At 58.5% G+C, this 21,649-nt stretch overlaps 9 protein-coding genes across 9 annotated transcripts; 6 read left to right on the forward strand and 3 right to left on the reverse strand.

The window, feature by feature from the left end:
- Positions 1-265: 265 nt before the first annotated feature.
- On the reverse strand, positions 266-1,264 carry BKCO1_4000211 (uncharacterized protein; the record flags this gene model as incomplete). The annotated part of the gene is made up of 1 exon (XM_020275640.1): positions 266-1,264. One exon carries the CDS (start codon positions 1,262-1,264, stop codon positions 266-268), a length of 999 nt encoding a protein of 332 aa, XP_020134420.1.
- A 1,319-nt stretch (positions 1,265-2,583) lies between these two features.
- BKCO1_4000212 (sas10 utp3 family protein) lies at positions 2,584-4,615 on the reverse strand (the record flags this gene model as incomplete). Its single annotated transcript, XM_020275641.1, has 2 exons — positions 2,584-4,370; positions 4,429-4,615. The coding sequence occupies 2 exons, from the start codon at positions 4,613-4,615 to the stop codon at positions 2,584-2,586; spliced, it is 1,974 nt and encodes a 657-aa protein (XP_020134380.1).
- Positions 4,616-4,850: 235 nt separating this feature from the next.
- BKCO1_4000213 (3-ketosphinganine reductase) lies at positions 4,851-6,038 on the forward strand (the record flags this gene model as incomplete). The annotated part of the gene is made up of 3 exons (XM_020275642.1): positions 4,851-4,964; positions 5,014-5,145; positions 5,205-6,038. The coding sequence occupies 3 exons, from the start codon at positions 4,851-4,853 to the stop codon at positions 6,036-6,038; spliced, it is 1,080 nt and encodes a 359-aa protein (XP_020134383.1).
- Positions 6,039-6,853: 815 nt separating this feature from the next.
- BKCO1_4000214 (dna mismatch repair protein msh5) lies at positions 6,854-9,691 on the forward strand (the record flags this gene model as incomplete). The annotated part of the gene is made up of 4 exons (XM_020275643.1): positions 6,854-6,971; positions 7,025-7,135; positions 7,197-7,566; positions 7,615-9,691. The coding sequence occupies 4 exons, from the start codon at positions 6,854-6,856 to the stop codon at positions 9,689-9,691; spliced, it is 2,676 nt and encodes an 891-aa protein (XP_020134394.1).
- A 1,715-nt stretch (positions 9,692-11,406) lies between these two features.
- On the forward strand, positions 11,407-13,353 carry BKCO1_4000215 (major facilitator superfamily transporter; the record flags this gene model as incomplete). The annotated part of the gene is made up of 3 exons (XM_020275644.1): positions 11,407-12,561; positions 12,628-13,017; positions 13,117-13,353. 3 exons carry the CDS (start codon positions 11,407-11,409, stop codon positions 13,351-13,353), a joined length of 1,782 nt encoding a protein of 593 aa, XP_020134395.1.
- Positions 13,354-14,394: 1,041 nt separating this feature from the next.
- Positions 14,395-15,588, reverse strand: BKCO1_4000216 (cord and cs domain protein; the record flags this gene model as incomplete). Its single annotated transcript, XM_020275645.1, has 3 exons — positions 14,395-14,710; positions 14,812-15,388; positions 15,483-15,588. The coding sequence occupies 3 exons, from the start codon at positions 15,586-15,588 to the stop codon at positions 14,395-14,397; spliced, it is 999 nt and encodes a 332-aa protein (XP_020134392.1).
- Positions 15,589-15,929: 341 nt separating this feature from the next.
- BKCO1_4000217 (glutaredoxin domain-containing protein) lies at positions 15,930-16,313 on the forward strand (the record flags this gene model as incomplete). The annotated part of the gene is made up of 2 exons (XM_020275646.1): positions 15,930-16,130; positions 16,182-16,313. The coding sequence occupies 2 exons, from the start codon at positions 15,930-15,932 to the stop codon at positions 16,311-16,313; spliced, it is 333 nt and encodes a 110-aa protein (XP_020134393.1).
- Positions 16,314-16,503: 190 nt separating this feature from the next.
- BKCO1_4000218 (uncharacterized protein) lies at positions 16,504-17,536 on the forward strand (the record flags this gene model as incomplete). The annotated part of the gene is made up of 5 exons (XM_020275647.1): positions 16,504-16,569; positions 16,627-16,714; positions 16,763-16,855; positions 16,910-17,139; positions 17,198-17,536. The coding sequence occupies 5 exons, from the start codon at positions 16,504-16,506 to the stop codon at positions 17,534-17,536; spliced, it is 816 nt and encodes a 271-aa protein (XP_020134195.1).
- A 1,689-nt stretch (positions 17,537-19,225) lies between these two features.
- Positions 19,226-21,558, forward strand: BKCO1_4000219 (uncharacterized protein; the record flags this gene model as incomplete). The annotated part of the gene is made up of 10 exons (XM_020275648.1): positions 19,226-19,748; positions 19,833-20,186; positions 20,261-20,308; positions 20,372-20,437; positions 20,502-20,561; positions 20,617-20,688; positions 20,750-20,809; positions 20,866-20,955; positions 21,011-21,118; positions 21,179-21,558. 10 exons carry the CDS (start codon positions 19,226-19,228, stop codon positions 21,556-21,558), a joined length of 1,761 nt encoding a protein of 586 aa, XP_020134196.1.
- Between the last annotated feature and the right edge of the window lie 91 nt (positions 21,559-21,649).

A 21,649-nucleotide genomic window follows, 5' to 3' on the forward strand; every position in this document is an offset into this window, starting at 1 on the left:
ATGTAAACGACACGAGAAAAAAAAAGTCCATTCAATTGTATTGATTCGAAACCAAAATCCAAACCGACGCCGTCATAACCCGAACTTTTGGCAAACTGATAAACCTGACCGTACCTGACCGCTAGCAATCTAGATGTTCCCGCTGGATTCCAATCAAAGCATAACGCCTTGCACGCGCTTCACAGTCTAATTTTCAAGTCGAACGCCCACTCGAATCGACACGTTCCCGCAGCGCTGGCAAACACCTCCTCCACGCCAACCCCTTTCACGAACAGGCCTGCATCCTCGCATACTGCTTCTGCCGGCACCCCGAGCAAAACATCGCCTCCGACACCCCCTTCCCGCTCCTCCAATCCACCTCCCCACCCGCCTCCCTCACCTCCTCCACAACCAAAGCATCCGCCTCCGACCTCGCCCTATCGTCCCTCACACCGCCGCCCTCCTCCTCCCCCTCCCCCTTCCCCACACACACCCCGCTCACCCACCACACCGCCGCCCCCACGATCCTCGCCACGACCGCCACCTCGCCCTCATCCCGCGGCGCATACACCATGACGAAATGCCGCGGCACGAAGCGCGAGAAGAAGCCCCCCCGCGCGATCGGATGCCGCTCCCCCCACCCGCGCTCGATGACCAGCTTCGCGTCCCCCGGGTACAGCGTCATGTGCAGGCTGCCGTCGCTGCCGTGCACGTGGCACACCTCGCCGCGACACGTCCGCGTCAGCGGCCGCGTGCTGAACAGCCCCGTCCCGTGCTTCTCGAAACACGACGTCCCCTCCGCCAGGTGGTTCGCCGGATCGCGCGCCAGAGCCCGCAGCCGCGCCGCCAGCATCGCGTACGCCGACGCTCCTTCCGCCGATGCTGCTCCATCCATCGCCCCAGCCCTCTGCGTCGTCTGCCGATGCGGCGCTATCCCCACGACCGTGGGGCGCGGGCCCCGCCGCGCCGGTAGGGACGAACCGACCAGGTACCCCGTCTGCCGCAGGTCGGCGGGGACGGGCGCCGGCGAGCGCGGCGACGACAGCGCGAAGACGGACAGCAGCTTCACGCGCAGGTAGCCCGACAGGAACGTCTGCGGCGTGCCGCCCGCGCCCAGCGAGAGGAAGGCGCGGTAGTCGCGGTGGATGAGGTAGGTGGCTGTTGGGAGGAGGAGCGCTAGCGCGAGCGCGAGGGCGAGGACGAAGGGGGTTGTTGTTGTTGTTGTTGCGGAGGGTTGTTGGATGTGGATGAGGGGGGGGAGGAGGGTGGTGTGGATGGATGACATTGTTGGTGGGTGTAGGTGGGTGTAGGTGGGTGTAGGTGGGTGTAGGTGGGTGTAGGTGGTTGTGTGGTGTGGTGTGGTGTGGTGTGAGTGGTGAGTGGTGTGGGTTATCGCTCCGTGGTGGGAGGGAAGTGGGAGTGGGAAAGAGAGAGACAGAGAGAGAGAGCGCGCTGGAAGAAACAATGGAATCGTTGGATCGTTCGACAGTCCTCGGGAGGGAGGGGGCTTTTTGTGGTCGAAACTATAAAGGGGAGCGTGATGCAGCCAAAGCCAGCTTATTGGCGCTTTTCAGACTTCAAATCGGGATAGAAAGAGGAGGCGGCCCCGCGGTATTTTATTGCTTGTGCGACGGACAGTCAAGAGTGTTCCGGTCAGCGGACTTTGTGGCCGCTGCTGCTCCAATGCTGTCCTGTCCTGTCCTGCCCTGTCCCATTCGGAGCCCGGCCCTTCGAATTTCTAGCTGGTAAGCAGGCTACTGCGGTGGGCTGCAAGCTGTGTCCTCTGCGTCTCCTGCTAATCGTGTGGCCGTCTGATTGGCTCCGCCGTCTGCACGGTCACGCCTGAGTCGTCGAAGCGTTCGGTTTCTCGCCGTGGCGGTGACCGCTTGGGAGGGAAGCGGTAGCCTTCAGTAGAGCTGGCAGATGTCGTCCAGGGTCTACGCTGATGTCTTTTTGGCGGTAAAAGAGATTCAAAAGTTTATTGTGCAGATTTCATTGGCAGCGATGTCGAGGAAAGGCTGGCGGTGGTTGGCAATTCCTGGGTGAGTGGGCGAGAGGGGGGCAGGATGCAATAATAAAATCCGCTGCAAGCCATAAAGCATGACCGGTGGCATGGGTGTTGGGGGTCCGGGATGGCTGGAGGAGAAAGTTCGGCTTCTGTGACGTTCCCATGATGCACTTGGCGCTGGCAGCCGGGCTGCTACTGCAGCGCAACTTCGGTGACTCTCCGTCGCTCGGGCAAAGGGGGGCGCTGGGGCTAGCAGGAGCAACCAGTGACGAACGAGGACGCGAAGAACGCAGGAACACCCGATGTCCTGTGATCGCCTTCGGTGGAGGTAGGTTGATCAACAGCGCATGCGACCCAGTTGCGAGTCGGTCAAGTTCCCGCCGCCGCGGATCGAGGCGGACTGGGGTAGGAGGCTGCCGGTTATAACTGCCCCGAACATGATTTGTCCAGCCACAGAGACATACACGAGAGGCACAGACGCTGCATGTGCTCCGATGGCCTGACAAAATAAATGGCCTGGATTTTGTGTACAAAAGCAGTAAACTCCTTCGCGCCAAGCCAATGGTAGCCTTCTGGCAAATCAATAGAACAAATGGCTATAGCTTCACACTCTTGACCAGGCCCTTCTTGATACCCGTCAACTCTCCCTTGTATCCACCACGACCCTCGCCTCCCTTGTAGACCTGCCTGATGCTGCCCAGCTTCTTCTTCTTCTCCTCGTACTTCTTTTTCTTCTTGACACGCGGGTTGCGCACATCCTTCTTGCGATGCGGCGTCAGACCCTTGTTCTTGGCGATGGCATAGGTGATCTTGCGCTTTCCATCCGCCCCAACCTCCTCCGTCTCAACGACCTGCGCGCCCTTCCGTGCAGCTTCCGCGTAAGCCGCGGCTGCCGCCGCCTTGTCGGCCTTCTTCTGCTTCGAGCGCGCCGTCACCATGTCGTAGTAGTCTTCGTCCTCGCTGGCGGCTTCGTCCCTCAGCTGTTTCGCTTGCCGTCTGTCCTCGTCGTCGCTTTCGCCGCCGAGTTCTTGATCTGGTGCCAGTGCCTTCTTTCCACGCTTCTCTGCCTCAGCATTGAGTCTGGCTTGGCGGTCCCTCAAACGTTCGCGATAAGGAATGTCGGCGTCTCCGCCCACATCCTTGCCCGCTGCGCCGCGCTTGTTCTGCTTCTGCGCGATCTGCGAGGTGTAGAAACGCAAGCTCTTCTTCTTCCGGAGTTTCTCATCCAGTTCGTGCTTGTTGAGCTCCGTCTCATCGCCAAAGTCCGAGTCCTCATCGTTGGCGAAAGTGACGGCTGACGGCTTCTTGGATTTCGTCGTCTTCTTCGACCTGCGCAGGGCATCCTTATCGGCAAGGGATGACAGGGCGGCAAGCTCCTCTTCTGTCGCACGAAGGCGCTCGGCTCGCTTAGCTTCGGCTGCCGCTTGGGCGGCTTCTGCGGCACGTTGCGTCTTAGTCTTCCTCTTGGTTTTTGGCGGCGCCATGGCCCCATCCGAAGTGCGGGGTTCGATGTCCATGGGCGAGATGTCGGCATTCGGCTCCTCCTCAATAGCCTCCAGCTCGTTGCTCGTATCGCTGTCGGCGATCTTGTTTGCGATCGAGAGGTCCTTCACCGTGTTCCAGAGCTCGCGGCATTGCACCAAGCCCTCCATGACTGGGTGGTCTCGCAGCTCGGTAGGCGACAGAGCCACGGCCTTTGCGTCTGCAGCTGTGCATGTCGAGGTGAGCAGAGCGAAGTACATGGTCAATGCTGCGAGATACGCAGCCAGCGCCCTGTACTTGATTACTGCAGCCGGCGTCTTGAGAGTCTTGGTCTGCGTCGTGGTCCTGGCAGCTCGTTGCTGCTGCATTTTCCGAGCGGCGGCGGCAGCAAGCGCAAGCTCATTGTGCAGAGGCTGCAGGTCGAGGAACTCCTTTGACAGCGGCTCAAACTCGGGGTATCTTGTCTTGAGTAGTTTCAGTCGCTCGACGGGGCCCATATCATCCGTGACTTGCAGCTGCGGCAGAATCTCCGTGACCACCTCACCGTCTGCCTCTTCGTCCTCGTCTTTGTCCGCGTCCAGCCATTCCGACTCGTCGAAGCCAAAGTCGGCCTCAGTCATGCGCTCCAACTGCTTTTTTTGTGTTTGAATTGCTTCTTTCTCCTCCTCGAGCGCATTCTCTTCCGTCTCTATGGCATCGGCGCCGTAGTAATCCTTCTTTGACGCACCCCAAGCCTCGTCGTCCTCTTCGTCCTCTTCTCCGGCGGGTGCCTCTGAGCCGGAATAGTCAGATGCCGCATCTTTTCCGCCAGCAGGCTCATCGTAATCATCCCCGTCCTCTTCGTCGTCTGATTGCTCGTCGTAGTTGAGGACCTCTTCATCGGATGGTTCGAGGAGCTGATCTGATGAGAGTTTAGAGAGTGCGCTAGAAATTCCTTGCGCAACGTGGCGAGTGCATACCTTGTTCCTGCCATTTCCGCCGCCTTTTGGCGTCGGGGCCTTCGTCCAGCAGTATCTTGTCACGGTTGATGTGGAATTCGTCTTCGGAATCGGCGACATCTTGATAGGTGCTGATGGCCAGCTTTGAGTTCTGTGCATCGGGGTTGGTCGGCTTGGGCTGGCCGGAGGCCTTTCTCTTCTTTGCCATGGCGGTTGTGGGAGGGCGGAGCGAGGGCCGATGTGCAGCGTGAGTTCGCCCCGGCGCGCTGAGAGATTGTATTTGCGCGCGCAACTTTTTTGCCGCGGGCGGTGAGCGAGCTCATTAGCGCAAGTGGCCCCCGCGCGCTGCTGCCCCGAGCTTTCGGCCATGGATGAGCGCGTCAAGCTACCTGTCGCCCCCAAATTTCTCCTTCGCGGCGTGACAACGCTTCGGTCTCTCCCAAATGGCTCTCGGCTTGCAGACCGCTTCCTCGCTCCTTGTGGTTTTTTTCCTCGTTCTCGCCGCGGACATCATGGGACTTTTCAGCAGGAAGAACCACTTCCAGGTCGATGGCAGGGTAACGCACCTCTTCTGGTAGGCAGCATTGTACGCTGACATGATGCCAGACTGTTGTGATCACTGGCGGCTCACAAGGAATGGGCAGAGGCCTCGGAAAGCTGCTTGCACAAAAAGGTGCTAATGTGGTCATCGTCGCACGCAACGCGAAGAGGCTGGAAGAAGCTCTCGAGTACATTTCGGTACAGCTACACATTGAATAGCCGCATCCCATGACGAACCCCTCCGCTGACAGTACCAGGCCGCCAAAGTCAAACCGTCCCAACGTTTTCACTATATCAGCGCCGATGTAACGAAGCCCGAAGAGAACGACCGAGTCCTCGCGGAGGTGACGACATGGAACAATAATCAAGCCCCGGATATTGTATGGGCGAATGCGGGTATGTCCATCCCGAGGCTACTGTTGGACGCACCCGTGGAAGAGCTGCGGCAACAGATGGACATCAACTATTTCGCCGCTGTATTCCTGGCTCAATCGACCTTGAAAGCATGGACGAAGCAAGCTGCTCCCGCCGACACTAAGACCCCGCTTCCTCGTCACTTCATCATAACTTCTTCAAGCGCTGCGTTCGTCGGTGTTGCGGGCTACGCTCCGTACAGCCCTGCCAAAGCTGCTCTTCGCAATCTTGCCGACTCGCTGCGCCAGGAAGTACAGCTATACAACGGTGGTCGGCTCCACAGTTCTGGCTCTCCCACCCCGGAGATCAAGATTCACTGCGTCTGTCCAGGAACAATCACCACCCCGGGTCACACGTTTGAGCAAACTGTGAAGCATCCGGTGACCATGATCCTTGAAGAAGGCGACCCGGCGCAAACCGAGGATGAGGTCGCGACTGTCGCCGTCAAGGAGCTTGAGAAGGGCTATTACCTCATCGCTACCAATTTGTTGGCCAAGGCTATGAGAGCAGGTAGTCTGACTGGAAGCCCGAGAAACAACTGGTTCGTCGACACTTTGTTCAGCTGGGCGACGAGCATCGCGTGGCTGTTTATCCAGCCCGACTTGGAGGGAAAAGTGTGGAAGTATGGCAAGCAGCATGGCGCACCTAGCCATGACAAAGCTGCTTCTACTCAGTGAGTCACATACCCGGATGTGAGCTGCGGTCCGTGAGATATGCTGTAGATGAATCCAAAACACAATATGATGCAATTCGGCGCAGTTGCAAAGGCGACCGAAACCTCTTCCCTCGCACTCCAGGTTTGTTTTCTGTATTGCTCATTCCTGCTGTAACGAAAGAAAAATTCGGGGTGAGGAGGAGAGGGGGTTTGAGGAGGGCCTCGGGCGACTGGGATCGTGGCATGGCCAGCTAATCGGACCCGGTCGCTTTGAGCAAGGACGGGATTTTGGGAAAGAGCAATCGGCACTTGCCCAGACAGGCTGCACCCATTGCTGCGTATGACGCATGATGCGTCCAGACGGGTGGATGCTTAGTTTGTCGCGGCGTACCTGCCTAGGTACCCGCAAGTCGTCTCACTGTCGCGCTTTCTCCAACCTTAAATTCTCACTCACCCAAAATTTCATTTCTCACTCTTTCCACACATGACGGCCGATTCCCTGCTTCACACCTCACGACTCGCACGGTAAAGCCACTTGTATCTCTCAACGTGTGGATCATGGCGTTCAGAGCACACAAGCGCCAAAGGTTGGGGTCAGGCGCACCCAGTGTCTCCTCCGGCCGTTCACTGCATAGCAGCACTTCTGCACGCGCGTCTGCCTTGAGGCCATCGCAGCTTTCTTCAACCCCAACTCCGCAAGCATTCGCACCGAGAGTCGTGCAATGGCGGTCTTCTCCGGTACCAACGTCAGACGCACCATCAGTGGCTCAGTCGGCACTTCTCGATCGTCTGGTTGACGCGACAGATGCTGACATTGACGCGCTTGACGAAATAATCATGGCTGTAGACATCAGAGAACGGAAAACGGTGGGATGCTCTTACTACGTTGCTCGAGAAGAGAAGCTTTACCTGATGGAGGATGTGAAGTTGGGGGACGTGGAGACCATTGACATCCGTAAGCTCACCTTCATCTGCATAGCTGCACAGCTTACTGACCTCGCTCTACAGTCAAACTTCAGATCAACCCAACCATTGTGCTCGTCTCTACAAGGGCTGACGATTCGATTTTGGACAAGCTAGACCCCGAACGGAGGAGTCTTGGTTCCACCGATGGTTCTAGTAGGCTTGTTCCGGGCCTGGCCGGGCTTGATAATGACCTCTACTTACCTTGGGCCTGCAGATGATCAGTTTGCCCTCCCATACATCCTCGAAATTCGTCCGACGGCAGAATTCAACTATGAGTCAGGCAAGAGCAAGCTCACAAACCTGAAGATTGGGTCTGATCGGGGACCAAATGTCACGTTTACCATTCCTGGAGACGTTCAGGCCTACGGCACCTATGGCGATGGAGAAGATTTTGGCCGCCAGGAGCATTTACTCAGACTGCAAGGGTGGATCAGCCTAGATAGTAGGATATCTGTGAGCTGCGCGGGTGCTGTTCTGGCCTACATACAGCGACGCAGAGCTGTTACCTTCCTCCCAGGTGATCGAGCCGCTGCTGGTCTATTTCGCGTCTCGACCATCGAGATGTTCACCCTTATGAGTACCATGTGAGTGGTAGATCTTTCTATAGGCCCGTAATCCACTAACATGTCCAGGTTTGTCAACATGGACACCTTGCTATCACTCCAAATCCTGCAATCTGAATCCCACCCTCATTCACATAACCAGGGGCCGACAAAAGCCAGATCAGGGTCAAAGGAAGGTCTCTCGGTATATGGATTGTTCCATTATCTCGCCAAGACCCCTCAAGGTAGGGTACTTCTACGACAGTACTTCCTCCGGCCAAGCCTCGATCTAGGCGTCATCAACAAACGTCTGGACGCCATTTCCATCTTCCTCCGACCGGACAACTCAGCACCCGTAGATCAGATCGTGCAAAGTCTGAAGAAAATTAAAAACATGCGAGTCACGACAGTGAACCTTCGAAAAGGTGTCAATGTGGGCCCCGGCAAAAAGCAGGGCATCACCAGCGGCCTTTGGGCAAGGATTCGTCTCTTTGCCTACCACGTGCTGAAGATAAAGGACGCATTCCAGGAAATGAATGCAAGTGCCCACCTGGAGCTAAGGAACCGCATCCTGGAAACAGTGGAATTTCAGAGGCTGGCCCAAGTTGGAAGACGGGTTACGGATATCATCGACTTTGAGCAGTCAGAGCATCAGCACCGAACCGTTGTCCGCATGGGGATCGATGAAGAGCTTGACAGCATGAAGCAGACGTATGATGGGATCGAGCTCTTACTTTCACAAGTCGCCAATCACATAGCCGAACAAATTCCTGCCGTACTCGGGGCCAGTATCAACGTCATTTTCTTCCCTCAAATCGGATTCCTTATCACTGTGCCACTGGATCCCGACACCGGCCACGGAATGTACGAAGGGTCGGAGCAGGATGTGTGGGAGCGCATGTTCACGAGCGAAGAGCAAGTCTACTACAAGAATGACAACATGCGGGAAATGGACGATCATTTCGGAGACTTGCACGGTCTGATCTGCGACAAGGAAATCGAAATCACCCATGACCTGGCGCAGTACGTTCTAGAATTCGAAGACGTCTTCGTCAAGGCGTCAGACATCTGCGCAGAGCTGGATGCGCTCCTGGCGCTTGCTCAAGGTGCCAGAATGCACAAACTGATGAAACCAAAAGTAGTCAACGACAATGTCATCCAGATCAAAGCTGGCCGCCATATTCTGCAAGAGCTCACAGTTCCTTCTTTTGTCGCAAACGACACTTTGATCGTTGGTAATTGTGAGCCTGACGTTGAGATCAGCCATAGCTCTTCGAGAATTGCGACATCTGAGCGTTCAAACGCGCCCACTAGCTCGGCCGCAATGGACGGCCCGAACGTGCTAATGCTCACCGGACCCAACTACTCGGGCAAAAGCATCTACATGAAGCAGGTGGCTCTCATTGTGTACATGGCGCACATTGGCAGCTTTGTCCCGGCGGAGAGGGCCCGTATCGGCTTGACGGACAAGATACTCACACGCATTGCGACTCGCGAATCGGTATCCCGGATCCAGAGTGCATTCATGATTGACGTTCAACAAGTTTCACTGGCGCTGAGCCTCGCTACACCTCGCAGCCTACTCGTCTTCGATGAATTCGGCAAGGGCACAAGCGCAAATGACGGGGCAGGTCTTGTTTGCGGCGTGTTCGAGTACCTCCTCGGGCTTGGAAACAAGTGCCCAAAGGTGCTCGGAGCAACTCACTTTCACGAGATATTCGAGGAGGGCTACCTCGTCCACCATGCAGCTCTGCAGTTCGGCCACATGGAGGTTCGTGTTGATGAGGACAGGACCAGCATTGATGAGCAGATCACCTATTTGTACAATTTCCGACTCGGCCGTAGTGTGTCGAGCTTTGGAAGCATGTGCGCGGCATTGAATGGCATCAGCAGAGAGGTTGTGGCGCGTGCCGAGCAGCTGATACTCATGTCGGTGAAGGGAGAGGATCTTGTCGCGGCATGTTCGGTGATGCCGGCGCACGAAAGAGCTGAACTGGAAGAGGCCGAGTGCATTGCGAGGGCTTTTCTGGCTGCTGATGTGGGAGTGGACGCGGACGGCGATCCACGGAAATTGCTGGATGACATCCTTGCGGCGACGCCTTCTACAACGTATGGTTCAGCAACGGTGGACACGGATACGATGAGCACGTCGGACATGATGTCCTAAATTCTTACGTAAGTGTTCTCAGGCCGACGACGGTGGCATGTTGCTTGTGGCTGAGCCGATGGTGTTGTCGGGTCCTGTACTACTTGTTTGCTGGTAATGGCTCGCCCAATACGCGCTGAAGATGTAACTGTAAGAATGACTACGTAATATGCGAGGCAGACAACTCTTTTCTCCGAATCAGCTAGGCCGCCGTTAGCGATACGAAGTGTTCCGTGAGTGTGGAGAAGCGAATGATGCGTTTCCCCAGACGCAGAGTCGAGACTAGTGCTTGGCATTCTGGGCAATGTTTCCGCATTCTGCAAGCGGCGGCAGCCGAAAGTTTGCAGCAAGCGCCATGTGGAAACGGCGTGTGGAGACGCGAGGGTCCCGTACCTGAACAGTCAAGCAAGAGTAGGCGTGGTAGCTGCTCCAATCGCCATTCCGATCGATCCCGGGCCGGGCCGCAAAGACGAGTCGACGAGAGCTTCACGAATCAGGCGTGCGATCGCTGATCAATGATACATGGCTCACGGGGTTGCATTGCGTGGGAAACGCAGGTCCGGCCATGCAGGCAGCAGGGTCGGGCGCAGGGCGGGGCAATGGAAGAGGCGAGGGCTGACTGATAAAGGACTCGGGACTCGGGCAGAGAGGTGTTTCTCTCGCACGAGACGGGTCGGCGCAAGCGTGCTCGGCCCGTGAGACACGGATCAAGAGACGGGCTTTCTGGGCAGTACGGATCACAGGCTAGCGCGCTGAGCAGCAGCTGCTTGGAGCTCCCACACCGTAGCCAAAGGCGCGTGCGCACCACGACCGGGCTGCTCGACGGAGTTAGGAGGATTCCGCCATTTGCTTACCAAGGGGTCGGTGGCGCTCCTGCTGGAGAAGTCATCAAGACGGCGCGCCTGGCACACCAATCGGCAACATTGTCGACGCGGCAAGGAGCGTTGCAACAGAGGAGGGGTACTGCGTGTTTAGCTCGAGCAAGCTAGGCGGGACGGGCGTGGATGGTGGTGGATATAAAGGCGAGTTGACGGCTGCTCATCGACTGCTCATCGACTGCTCATGGCAGAGGCAGACCTGTGACGCGCGCCGACCCGATCTGCCGGTGGGCCAAGCTTCGAGATTTTCTGCCAGCAGATAAACCCGACGCGAAGGACGACGCCCACTCGCCTTTCCTCAGCCACAGCCGCCCTACCGCCGCCGCTCCCCTGGCCCTCGCGGGACATCGCCGGCCGCCGGGCAGAGACCAGGGCGGAAGCGTTCCGGCGGGCTTCGCCTCTGCCGTCAGTACCCCTGCACAGCGCCGAGCATTCGAGATTTTTCGAGCAGACGGCCGAGTGGCGAACACCTCACGAAAAACCTCCTGATAACACCGCTCTTTGCTGCGTCCGACCAACAACCGGCACGACGTTTTCCTTGGGCTGCCACGGACCAGGACCCACCGAGCACGGCCACCTTCTGCCTAGCGGAACCCGGGAGTCCTCCAGCGGTTGCCATCTGCAAGTGCCGAGGGCTGCTTTTAGAATAATTGCCGTCGCCAGCCGCCCAGCTACTGTGACCTGAGCAATCCTTTAATACGAGCTCTGCGGCCAAATTTACTGCCTTTTCCCGCTTCCTTGCTCTGTCTTCTCCTCTGTCCCGTCCTCTCCAATTCGGCCGCGAATTCGAAATCCGCGTGCTCCGTCAACAGCAAAGGCATTTCCCCCCCCTGGACACGCCCGGCCAACACCGCAGAGATGGACAACGCCGACCAATTCATCGAAAAGGCCGAACGGGATGCCGCCCGCGTCAAGTCGCCCGCGGAGCAGCACGAGGCCCTGGAGCGCACTCACACTTCCTCGACCACCTCCAGCAGTTCATCCGACGCCTCGGCCGACTCGGTGGAGCGCCGCGAGATTGGCATGTCGAGAGTGCCTACCGCCAGGGACAACATGGCCGACCTGGAGCGCAACGCAACCGTCATGAGCAGGATCCACACCGCACGGAGCCAGCACAGCGGAACCGTCGGTGCTAGCCTTAAGAGTAGGAAGTCGAACAAGCCGTTGCCCAACTTCGGCGCCGGCAAGCCGTTCCCGCCGCCGCTGCCGGATCGGGAGGAGTATGTCGTCGAGTTCGACGGCCCGGATGACCCAATGCACGCCCAGAACTGGCCATTGAAGAAGAAGCTCGCGACGGCCGTGATGCTGGGATACTACACCATGGTCGCTGCTTTTGGCAGTTCCATTTTCTCCTCCGCCACCCGCGTCGTGGCCGGCAAATTCGGCGTCAGCACCGAAGTCGGCATCCTCGGTGTCTCCCTGTACGTCCTGGGCTTCGCGACCGGCCCCATCCTCTGGGCCCCAGGCTCTGAGCTGTACGGCCGACGGAAACCCCTGATCATCTCGTCCTTTGGCTTCTCCATCTTCTTCATTGCCTGCGCCACGGCCAAGGACCTGCAGACGGTGCTCCTGTGCCGCTTCTGGAGCGGCTTCTTCGGCGCCTGCCCTCTCACCACCGTCGCCGCCGTCTTCTCGGACATGTTCGACAACAGGACCCGCGGCATCGCCATCACCGTCTTCTCCATGACCGTCTTCACGGGCCCGCTGCTCGCCCCCTTCATCGGCGGTTTCATCACCATGTCCTACCTCGGCTGGCGCTGGACCCAGTACATCGTCTCGTTCATGGGCTTCTTCGCCTTCGCCCTGAACATCCTCTTCCTGCAGGAGACGTACCCGCCCGTCATCCTCGTGAACAAGGCCGCCGAGCTGCGCCGCCGGACCAAGAACTGGGGCATCCACGCCAGGCAGGAGGAAATCGAAATCGACTTCCGCGAGCTGGTCGAGAAGAACTTCTCCCGCCCTCTCCGCATGCTCGTCACCGAGCCCATCGTGCTGCTCCTCTCCATCTACATGGTCAGTCTTCCCCCCATCCCCCCCATTGAAACCCCTCCAATCCACTGACAAATCACTCCCTCCCAGGCCTTCGTCTACGGCATCCTCTACCTCTTCCTCACCGCCTACCCCATCGTCTTCCAGCAGATCCACGGCATGAACCTCGGCGTCGGCGGGCTCCCCTACTTCGGCATGATCGTCGGCCAGCTGCTCGCGGGCACCTTCATCGTGCTCCGCCAGCCGGGCTACCAGCGCAAGCTCGCCGCCAACAACGACGTGCCCATCCCGGAGTGGCGCCTGCCCGAGGTCATCGTCGGCGGCGTCGCCTTCTCCGTCGGCCTGTTCTGGTTCGCGTGGACGGGCTACACGAAGGACATCCACTGGATCGTGCCCACCCTGTCCGGCCTGTGCAGCGGGTTCGGCCTGATGGCGATTTTTTTGCAGAGCCTGAATTACCTCGTCGATGCGTATCTGATGGTGAGTTGCTTTTTTTTTTTTTTTTTTTGAGATCTCTCGTCCCTTGCCTTCCCCTAGTGGAAAACGTGGTTTACCCATGCTGACGCTCGCTTGCCCCAGTTCGCCGCCTCGGCCATCGCCGCCAACACGTTCCTCCGCTCGCTGTGCGGCGCCGGCTTCCCCCTCTTCGCGACGTACATGTTCCAGGGCATGGGCGTGCAGTGGGCCGGCACGCTGCTCGGCTGCGTCGCCGCCGTGCTCGTGCCCGTCCCCATCCTCTTCTACCTCAAGGGCGCCAAGATCCGCGAGAGGAGCGCGTACGCGCCGACGAAGCCGGCGTCGTTTGGGGAGGAGTGATTTCGATTGATTGATTGAGGGAGGTGCGGGGGAATGGGGGAGTGGGAATGAAGACTGATTAATGGAAAAAGGATGGGATAGATTAGGGTAAGGAAAAAATAATGGGGATGATTGGGTGGAGAGGAGAAGAGAAGAGAATGGTTGGGGTTGGGGTGCTCGTTGTTGTTGTTGGTTTGTTGTGCGCGTGTGCGTGAGCGCTCGCGTTGTTGTTGCCTTTTCCCATACCCAGGTGTGCTTTTGACTATTGTACGTGACGAAAGGAACACAAAAGACCGTGAGGTGGAATTGGTGTGTGTGTGTGTGTGTGTGTGTGTGTGTGTGTGTGTGTGTGTGTGTGTGTATGCATGGAGCTGGGGAGTTTTTTCTTTTTGTCACCTCGTACGAGTCTTCTCTTAGGGATGATGGTTGTTGCACTTTTCCGTCTATATATATGTTATGCGGTGTACGCAAAGACGATTTATGCCTCGTTGGACTACATACTACTTATTTACATAACGACGTCAAATATACTGAATAATGTTTTTTGTTGAAACTTGAACTTTGATCGAAGTTACCACGCATTCGCGCACCTGCGAGATTCTTTCGGTTTTCTTCATGGAGGAACTTGGCCTCGGACGGAGCCTGCAGGTTACAGACGTGCTGTGAGCAGTGCTACTTGCCTCCCAAGTTGAATTTTATTTCCCTACTAGTCTTCAAGAGGAGAAAAAAAAACCAAAAGGAGTTACACTTTCTGTTCCTCCATACCGAGAGCTCACATCGTCGCCGTCTTCTTAACGCTATCGTCGGATGCATCGTCATTACACTTTTTTTTTTACGTCCAGTCGTCTACTCGTCACTCGTCTCGTCCCACCATTTTTTTTTCTTTTCTTTCCGTCGTCCCTTTCCCTTTCCCCTTCAAACGCCCACTGCCAAATCGATCAAATCGACTCTGCACCAGCCCAACCCAACCCAACATCGCTCTCACTTTTCCCCAGCCCCGCGTCCCGCGCCCGGCCGCCCAGCCCTCAACCACACACAAAGGACTAGTGCTCACCGCCCACCCTACACCCTCCCCGCCCTCCCCACCTGAATGATCTCCCCCGTGCGCGGATCGTCGGCGCGCAGCACGGGCCACGTCTGGCCGTCGACGGCCTTGCGCAGCTCGAGCTCGAGCTTGGTGCCCATGACGCGGTAGGCGGAGCGGGCGGGGTCGACGGCGGCGAAGAAGCGCAGGTCGGCGGCGTGGCGGCGGCGGTCCGCCGTGCGGAGGTCGAGCGCGACGCCGTCGGCGCGCAGCGCGACGGTGCTGCAGGCGGGGTCGATCTTCTTGAGGAAGAGGGAGGCGATGATCGTGGTGGGGGTTTGGTAGAAGTCGGATCTGTGGGTGGGGGAGGTGGTTAGCTTTTTTTTTTTCTTTTCCCCTCTTTCTCTTTTTGGGGGGTTTTGGTGGGGGAGGAGGAGTAGTGGCACATGGCTTACCGCACGCTCTCGACGACATCGTCCTCATCCTCACCCTTCCCCTTCTTCTTGCTCCCCACAAACAAATGCCGCGCCTTGGTCGCACACCCCCCAATCTTCATGAACTCGTCAAACTCCAGCACCCGCCGCTTGCAGCAGCTGTACCCCTTGCTGCCCTCGTGGAATATCGGCGCCCCCGGGTGATGCACGCAGCCTTCCTCGTCTCCCCTCCCCGCCGCCGCCGAATACGTCGCCCCGCACGCCTTGCGCTTGCACACCGCCCCGTCCGGGATCGCCGCCGTGTCGTCGTCGTCTTCGTCTGATTCCTCTTCGGGTGCAGGGGACCGCGTGGGCGTCGGCGCGGCGTTGGTCGGGATGCGCGCGGGCGTGTGCGTGCCTAGGGTGATGGAGGAGTCGTGGCCGGGTGTGGGCTCGGGAGCTTCGGCCGCGTGGGGTTTGGGTTTGGCGTCTTCGTCGGCGGGGGTGGGGGCGGCGGGGGCGGGCGTGTCGTCGACGTCCGAGTGCGTGCCTGTGGTGCAGGGCGGGATGGCGAGGAATTCGTCAAAGGTGAGGACGCGGGGTTTGCAGCATTTCCAGCCTGTAGTGGGTGGAGAAGGGGGGAGGGAAGCGGTTAGTCGGGTGTTTTTGTTGTTGTTGTGGTTGTTTGGACTGGGGAGTGGATGGCGGCGTACCTTTTTGACCCTCGTGGAAGACGGGTGGGCCGGGGTGGTAGACGCAGGGCTCGGCGTCGTCTTCGTAGACCTTGCCGCAGCCCTTGTGGACGCACTTCTTGGTCATTGTTGGTGAGGAAAAGGCGGGTGACGGATGAGAGGTGGCTTGGAGGGCGGATCTGGGGCGATTGGCAAGACAGGCGGGAAAGAAAGGTGGTGGGAGTTGAGGGTTGTAAGACGGGAATGCTCGCGCGGGCCGGGGTTCGTGGACGAGCAAGGCAGTGACGTGAGAAAGTTCGAGAAAGCGAAGGTGGTAGGGCTGGCTGGGCTGGCTGGTGGACCAGCCTCACCGCCCGGGCGGCGTTCGAATGATTCGGTGTCTGCTTGTTTCTTGGTTGCCCCGGACCGGCAGGCTGTGCGCTAACCCCGCCGCATCTCGGCCACTGTCACCACCAGTCGCTCCCCGCCATGTTCGCCCCAACCGCGCGTCTGCTGCAGCGCGCCTGCCGACTCACCCTCTTCACGCGCCAGGGCTGCGCGCTGTGCGACAATGCAAAGGGCGTGCTGTCAAACGTGTGGGACAAGCGCCCCTTCGAGTACACCGAGATCGACGTCATGGCGCCCGGCCAGCAGAAGTGGAAGGACGTCTACGAGTTCGACACGCCCGTGGTAAGCCAGAGCCCACCCAATTCGACGCCGTCATGGCTCACGGTGACGCAGATTCACGTGGAAAAGATGCCGGCAAACGACGGCCAGGAGACGACCACTGCAGCACCGAAGTTGATGCATCGCTTCAAAGAAGAGCAGGTCGAGGCGCTGATGGAAGAGGCGGAGAAGGACACGACCGAGTGAAATCGACGCAGAACGGCGTTTGAAAATGCCTAGTCCGTACTGTTCCTCCGGTTCGTCGGCAGGATGCTACAGCGAACGACGTGGGGTTCGTTGCCGAGCGGGTGCGGGGTGACTACTTCTGTCTTTCCTCGAATACATCATCCCTTTCTCCCTCTCCCACAATTGCTACTCAAAAGAACCACCGTCGAACATGCAGGCCGCAAACCGCTTTCAGAACGCCCTCAGGAAGGGTGGCGCCAGCTTTGGTGCATGGCAGGTAAGAAGCCGCCCGCCTTACCCTACAACAAAGCCTGCGCAATAACATGGCATCCAGATGCTGCCGGGCTCCAACCACTCCCGCGCCATTGCCAGCGCCAACATGGACTGGATCTGCGTCGACACGGAGCATGGAAACATCGACGGTGCGAATCCCGAATCCCTCGTCGCCAGTTGATCTGACTCGCCTCCAGATGGCCAAATGCATGAATGTGTGGCAGCAATTGCCGCTTGTGGCGTGAGCCCTCTTGTCCGCATCCCGGCCAATGAGGGATGGATGGTCAAGCGTCAGCACCCTCATCTTGCACACGCCCAGTAAACATGGCTCATTCAGCTTGCAGGTGCCCTTGATGCCGGTGCTCATGGCATCATTGTCCCCCTTCTGTACACGGCAGACGATGCCCGCAAGCTCGTGACATCAGCCAAGTTCCCTCCTCAGGGCACGCGCGGCTTCGGCTCTCCGTTCCCCATGGCCAAGTTCTCCAACCAGAGCACCGCCGAGTACCTGCTGCAGGCGAACGACGCCCTGGTCACCATCGCCCAGATCGAGACCAAAGAGGCCCTGGAAAACGTACGAGCGGTGTGCCCACCCACGCAGAAACGACCGTTGTGTCTGACTTCGCCCCCAGGTCAACGAGATCGCGTCCGTCCCAGGCATCGACGTCCTGCTCATCGGCCCCTTCGACCTCGGCAACAACATCGGCCACCCCATTCTCGATGGCACCATGCATGACAACCTCAAGGCTGCCATCGAGCGCATCCACAAGGCCGCGGGCGACAGCGGCAAGCGCACGGGTATCTACTGCACCTCGGGCGAGCAGGGCTACGAGTACTCGCAAAAGGGCTTCCACATGATCTCCGTTGCCGCCGACATGATGGCCATCCCGAATTACTTCAACAGCGTCCTGAGCACCGCGAGGGGGGAGGGGGTGACGGCGTCCAAGGCGACTGGTCCTTATGGGAGGTAGGGAGGTTGTGACGGCGTCCAAGGTGACTGGTCCTTATGGGAGGTAGGGAGGTTGTGACGGCGTCCAAGGTGACTGGTCCTTATGGGAGGTAGGGAGGTTGTGCATTTCCCCATCAGCGCATAGGAGATGATGTGGTCACTGTTGCAGACTAATTGAGCCATACGAAATGCATCTCACAGGATTGGAAACATGTGCAACTGGCAAAGGGATGACTCCGGTACACTGACAACTACATTTGCGCCATGGCGTCAAAAGAGGGTACAAGCACCATCACCGATATGGGTGCCATCCCCGAACCCCCTTTTCATGCTTGAAACAGCGGGGCCGCGGACAGCGCGAGGCTATCATCCTCAAGAGCCGCGGCAATAGAGTGTGTGCCCAGAGCCACAGCGTGTGACGAATGGAATCGGCTCACCTACGTCTATCGCACACGGGCAATGGGATCTTGTCTCTGGACGAGTTTGTATAGTTTCGATACTCGCATCCACATCTGGATATCTGACGACCCGCATACGGGATCGGCGTAGGCCAATCTCTTTCGCCACGACCACTGTGTTACTTGAGAGTTTAGGTTCGGCAGGCGATGGGAACACCAGCTAGCTGGCTTGCTAGTGCCGTCGCAGCATTTGGAAGCGGAAAGAATCTTCACCGAATCTATTTTCGGCCTCACTCGCGCGGGTCGGCAGTGCTGAGTGGTCAGTCGTCGAAGGGATGGTCGAGAGAAACGAGGGAAAGACAAATGCTGCCTTGAAACGAGGAGTCCGCAGGCAGTGACGTCTAGGGAAGCTTTACTGGGAACAAACTCTGCACCGGAGCCGCGAAAGGCCACGAGCTGGCCGTGGCTCCGTTTGATGTCGCGATTCTCTTCAGCGAAAAAAAGGGCCTTCTCTCGGAAGTCGGAAGCCAGGTAGGTAATGGCAAGCCTGTTTCTGCTTACCCGCAGCCAAGCTCTTGCCGGATGCAGGAAGTTCGGGGGATCTGATGCAGCGGTCTTGCACCACGGGCGGCGCAGAGCGGTCAGTGTTTGGCGGGACCAGGTGGGTGGCCGTGCTCGGCACGCCCGGGACGAGGCGCCTTGGTCTGCGGACCCGTTCTGGGCGAAGGACGCAGCCCGAAGAGGAATGTGTTTGATGAGGGCGAGGCCGCTGAAACGGGATTAAGATTGGGCCAAGCCGCGCGCCTTGCCGAAACAGGCAACGCGATCGACGTGGCCGGCGGCGAGTCCTGAGGCCGCCGCCCTGGACGACGACACACCATCCCGCCACCTGAAACAGTAATCCACAACACCATCGCATAGCTCCTGGAGAGCACGCACCCGCTCGTGCCCGGCCAGCATGCCAGTTGGTCTGGCGTGCCACATCACTCGCCGTCTGTACTACACTTCCAAATAGACATGTATATATCTACCACAGCACCTCGCCGCCAATGTAGTTTTCCGTTCATCATCATCACCGCCACCGGTCTCACTTCCGTCCTCCGTACTGGTACAGACGCTTCTTTCCTTCCTCTACTATCGTTACCACACACACATAGCCAGGCTATCTAGCAGTTCCAATTCCCTCCACCATCTTTGACAGATACCAAACGGACTCACTTTCTTACAACAACAACAAAAAAAAAACAAAGACAAAAACGAAACCCCACAACCCCATACCACCAACATCCCTCACTATATTCAAGAAAGAAAAAATGGTCTACTCCAAGAACCTCCTCACCATCTCTCTCATGGCTGCCGCCGCGGCGCGCGCCACCCCAACCTTCGGCTTGGGCCTTTCCGGCTCCGGCTTCGGCTCCGGCTCAGGATCCGGCTCTGGCTCCCTGTCCACCACCGCCGATTTGGGCGGCGCTGCGGGCGCGGCGGGCGCGGCGGGCGAGGCGGCGGGGAACTTGATCGGTAGTGTTGTTGGCGGGCTCGCTGGCGGGCTGGGCGGACATGGTGCGGGTGAGGGATCGGCTGGTGTGGGTGGTGATGCCTCGATTGGTGGAGGTGCGGCTGCGGGCGGTGATGCCTCGCTCAGTGGTGATGCCTCGCTCGGTGGTGATGCTTCGCTTGGTGGCGACGCGTCTGCAGGTGGCGATGCCTCGGGATCGGGCTCAGCCGGTGTGGGCAGTGATGCCGGACTGGGTGGAGGCGCGTCGACCGGCGTCGGTGGCCAAGGCGAAGGTGAGGGCGAAGGTGAAGGTGAAGGCGAGGCGAGCGGATCTGCTTCTGGTATGTCGCCGTTCGAACGGCCCGGCCCCTCTTCACTCTCTTTTCTCCGGACTGGGGTTTTTTTTTGACTGACTTTTTGAATAGGCTCGGCTGGCGCTGGCGTTGGCGGGGGGTTGAGCGGGAGCGGATTGGGGTCTGGCTCGGCTGGACTGGGAGGCGATGCCTCGGCGGGCGGTGATGCGTCTGCTGGCGGTGATGCGTCTGCTGGCGGTGATGCGTCTGCTGGTGGTGATGCATCTGCTGGCGGTGATGCATCTGCGGGTGGAGACGCGTCGGGATCGGGATCAGCTGGTCTTGGAGGTGATGTTGGTTTGGGCGGAGGTGCGTCGGCGGGTGGAGACGCCTCGCTGGGTGGTGATGCATCGGCCGGCGCTGGTGGCCAAGGCGAAGGCGAAGGCAAAGGCGAAGGCGAAGGCGAGGCAAGCGGATCAACCTCTGGTACGTTGTGGTCGTCGAATGGCTCCCGTCTTTTCCCCCTGCTCTCTGGACTTTTTGCTAACGTCGTTCAATAGGTGGAGCTGGCACGGGAGTTGGCGGTGGCATTTCTGGTGGGCTGTCCGGTAAGTCATCTTGTCTCCATATGGCCACCAAGGAAGCTCTTCGCTGATTTGATTTCATCACAGGTGGCGCCGGAGCTAATGGAACGATTTCTGGAGGAGTGGGAGCCGGAGTCGGAGCCGGACTCGGAGGTAAGTTGATCATCTCTCAAATACGATGACCAGACCTGTTCGTTGTGCTGACTATGTTTCTTAGGCGGAGCCGGTCTTGGTGGTTCCGTTTCCGGTGGAGCAGAAGGGTCAGCCTCAGGTGAAGGTATGCCGCCTGTGTGCTCTTTGTTGAATGACTTGTCACTAACAACCTCGAATAGGCAGCGCGAGTGGAGAGACTAGTGGTGAAGGTGAAGCCGGTCTTGGAGGTGATGGATCGGCTTCCGGCGAAGGTACGCAGCCTCCATCCGCGATCTTCTTGCCCAACGATTCGGTACTAACTCCTTTTATCAGGCAGCGCAGGCGGCGAGAGCGGAAACTCAGGTGAAACCGGAGGGTCTGGCTCTGGTGAAGGTACGTCGTCTCTGTGCTTTTGAGTTCAACGTTTTGGTGCTGACGCTTTTGCTTAGGCAGCGTGAGTGGCGAAGCCGGCGGTGAGGGTGAGGGTAGCCTTGGTGGCTCTGTTTCTGGAGGAGTAGGGGGTTCTGCCTCAGGCGAAGGTATGCCGTTCCAACTGTCCTTTGCTCAACAGCCTTGAACTAATGCCTGTCTTAGGCAACGCAAGCGGTGAAGCCGGTAGCTCGGGTGGTGTGAACGGCGGAAGTGGAGCTGAAGGCTCGGCTGGCAGTGGTATCTCGGGCGGTGGATCGATCTCTGGCGGTGGTGAGTCTCACTCGAGTGTCCCTCCGACTGAACTTGCCAAATTCTGACTTTTCCTTTTAGCCGGTGGTTACGGTAGCACTTCTGGTGAAGGAAGTGTGGGTGGAAGCTCTGGCAGCGATGGCTCTGGTGAAGGTTCTGGTTCTGGCGACGATTCGGATTCGGGCGAGAACTGTGGCTGTGCCACTCCGGTCATCTACACCAGCACCTTTGTCGTAACGCCTACTCCTGCCGCGACGGCGGGCGTCGAGGGATCTACCGGCTCGAGTCCGAACTACGGCTACGCAGCCTACGCTCGCGCTGTCACTTACGGCGTGGTTGGCACTCCCGCCTCTACCCCCACCCCTACCCCCACTCCCGCCCAATATGAGGGCGCCGCAAGCAAGACTACCGTTTCCAGTCTGCTTGTCGCTGGCCTGGGCCTGCTCTTCACTCTCTTCTAAGGAAGATATCGCACTACGCATGGGGAAGGGTAATACGGTGGAGAACCTCCCACACAGTAATACTGTACGACTGTTTCGCGTATCGTTCCTG

Source organism: Diplodia corticola (genome assembly GCF_001883845.1).
Source record: "Diplodia corticola strain CBS 112549 chromosome Unknown scaffold4, whole genome shotgun sequence".
Lineage (NCBI taxonomy): Eukaryota > Fungi > Ascomycota > Dothideomycetes > Botryosphaeriales > Botryosphaeriaceae > Diplodia > Diplodia corticola.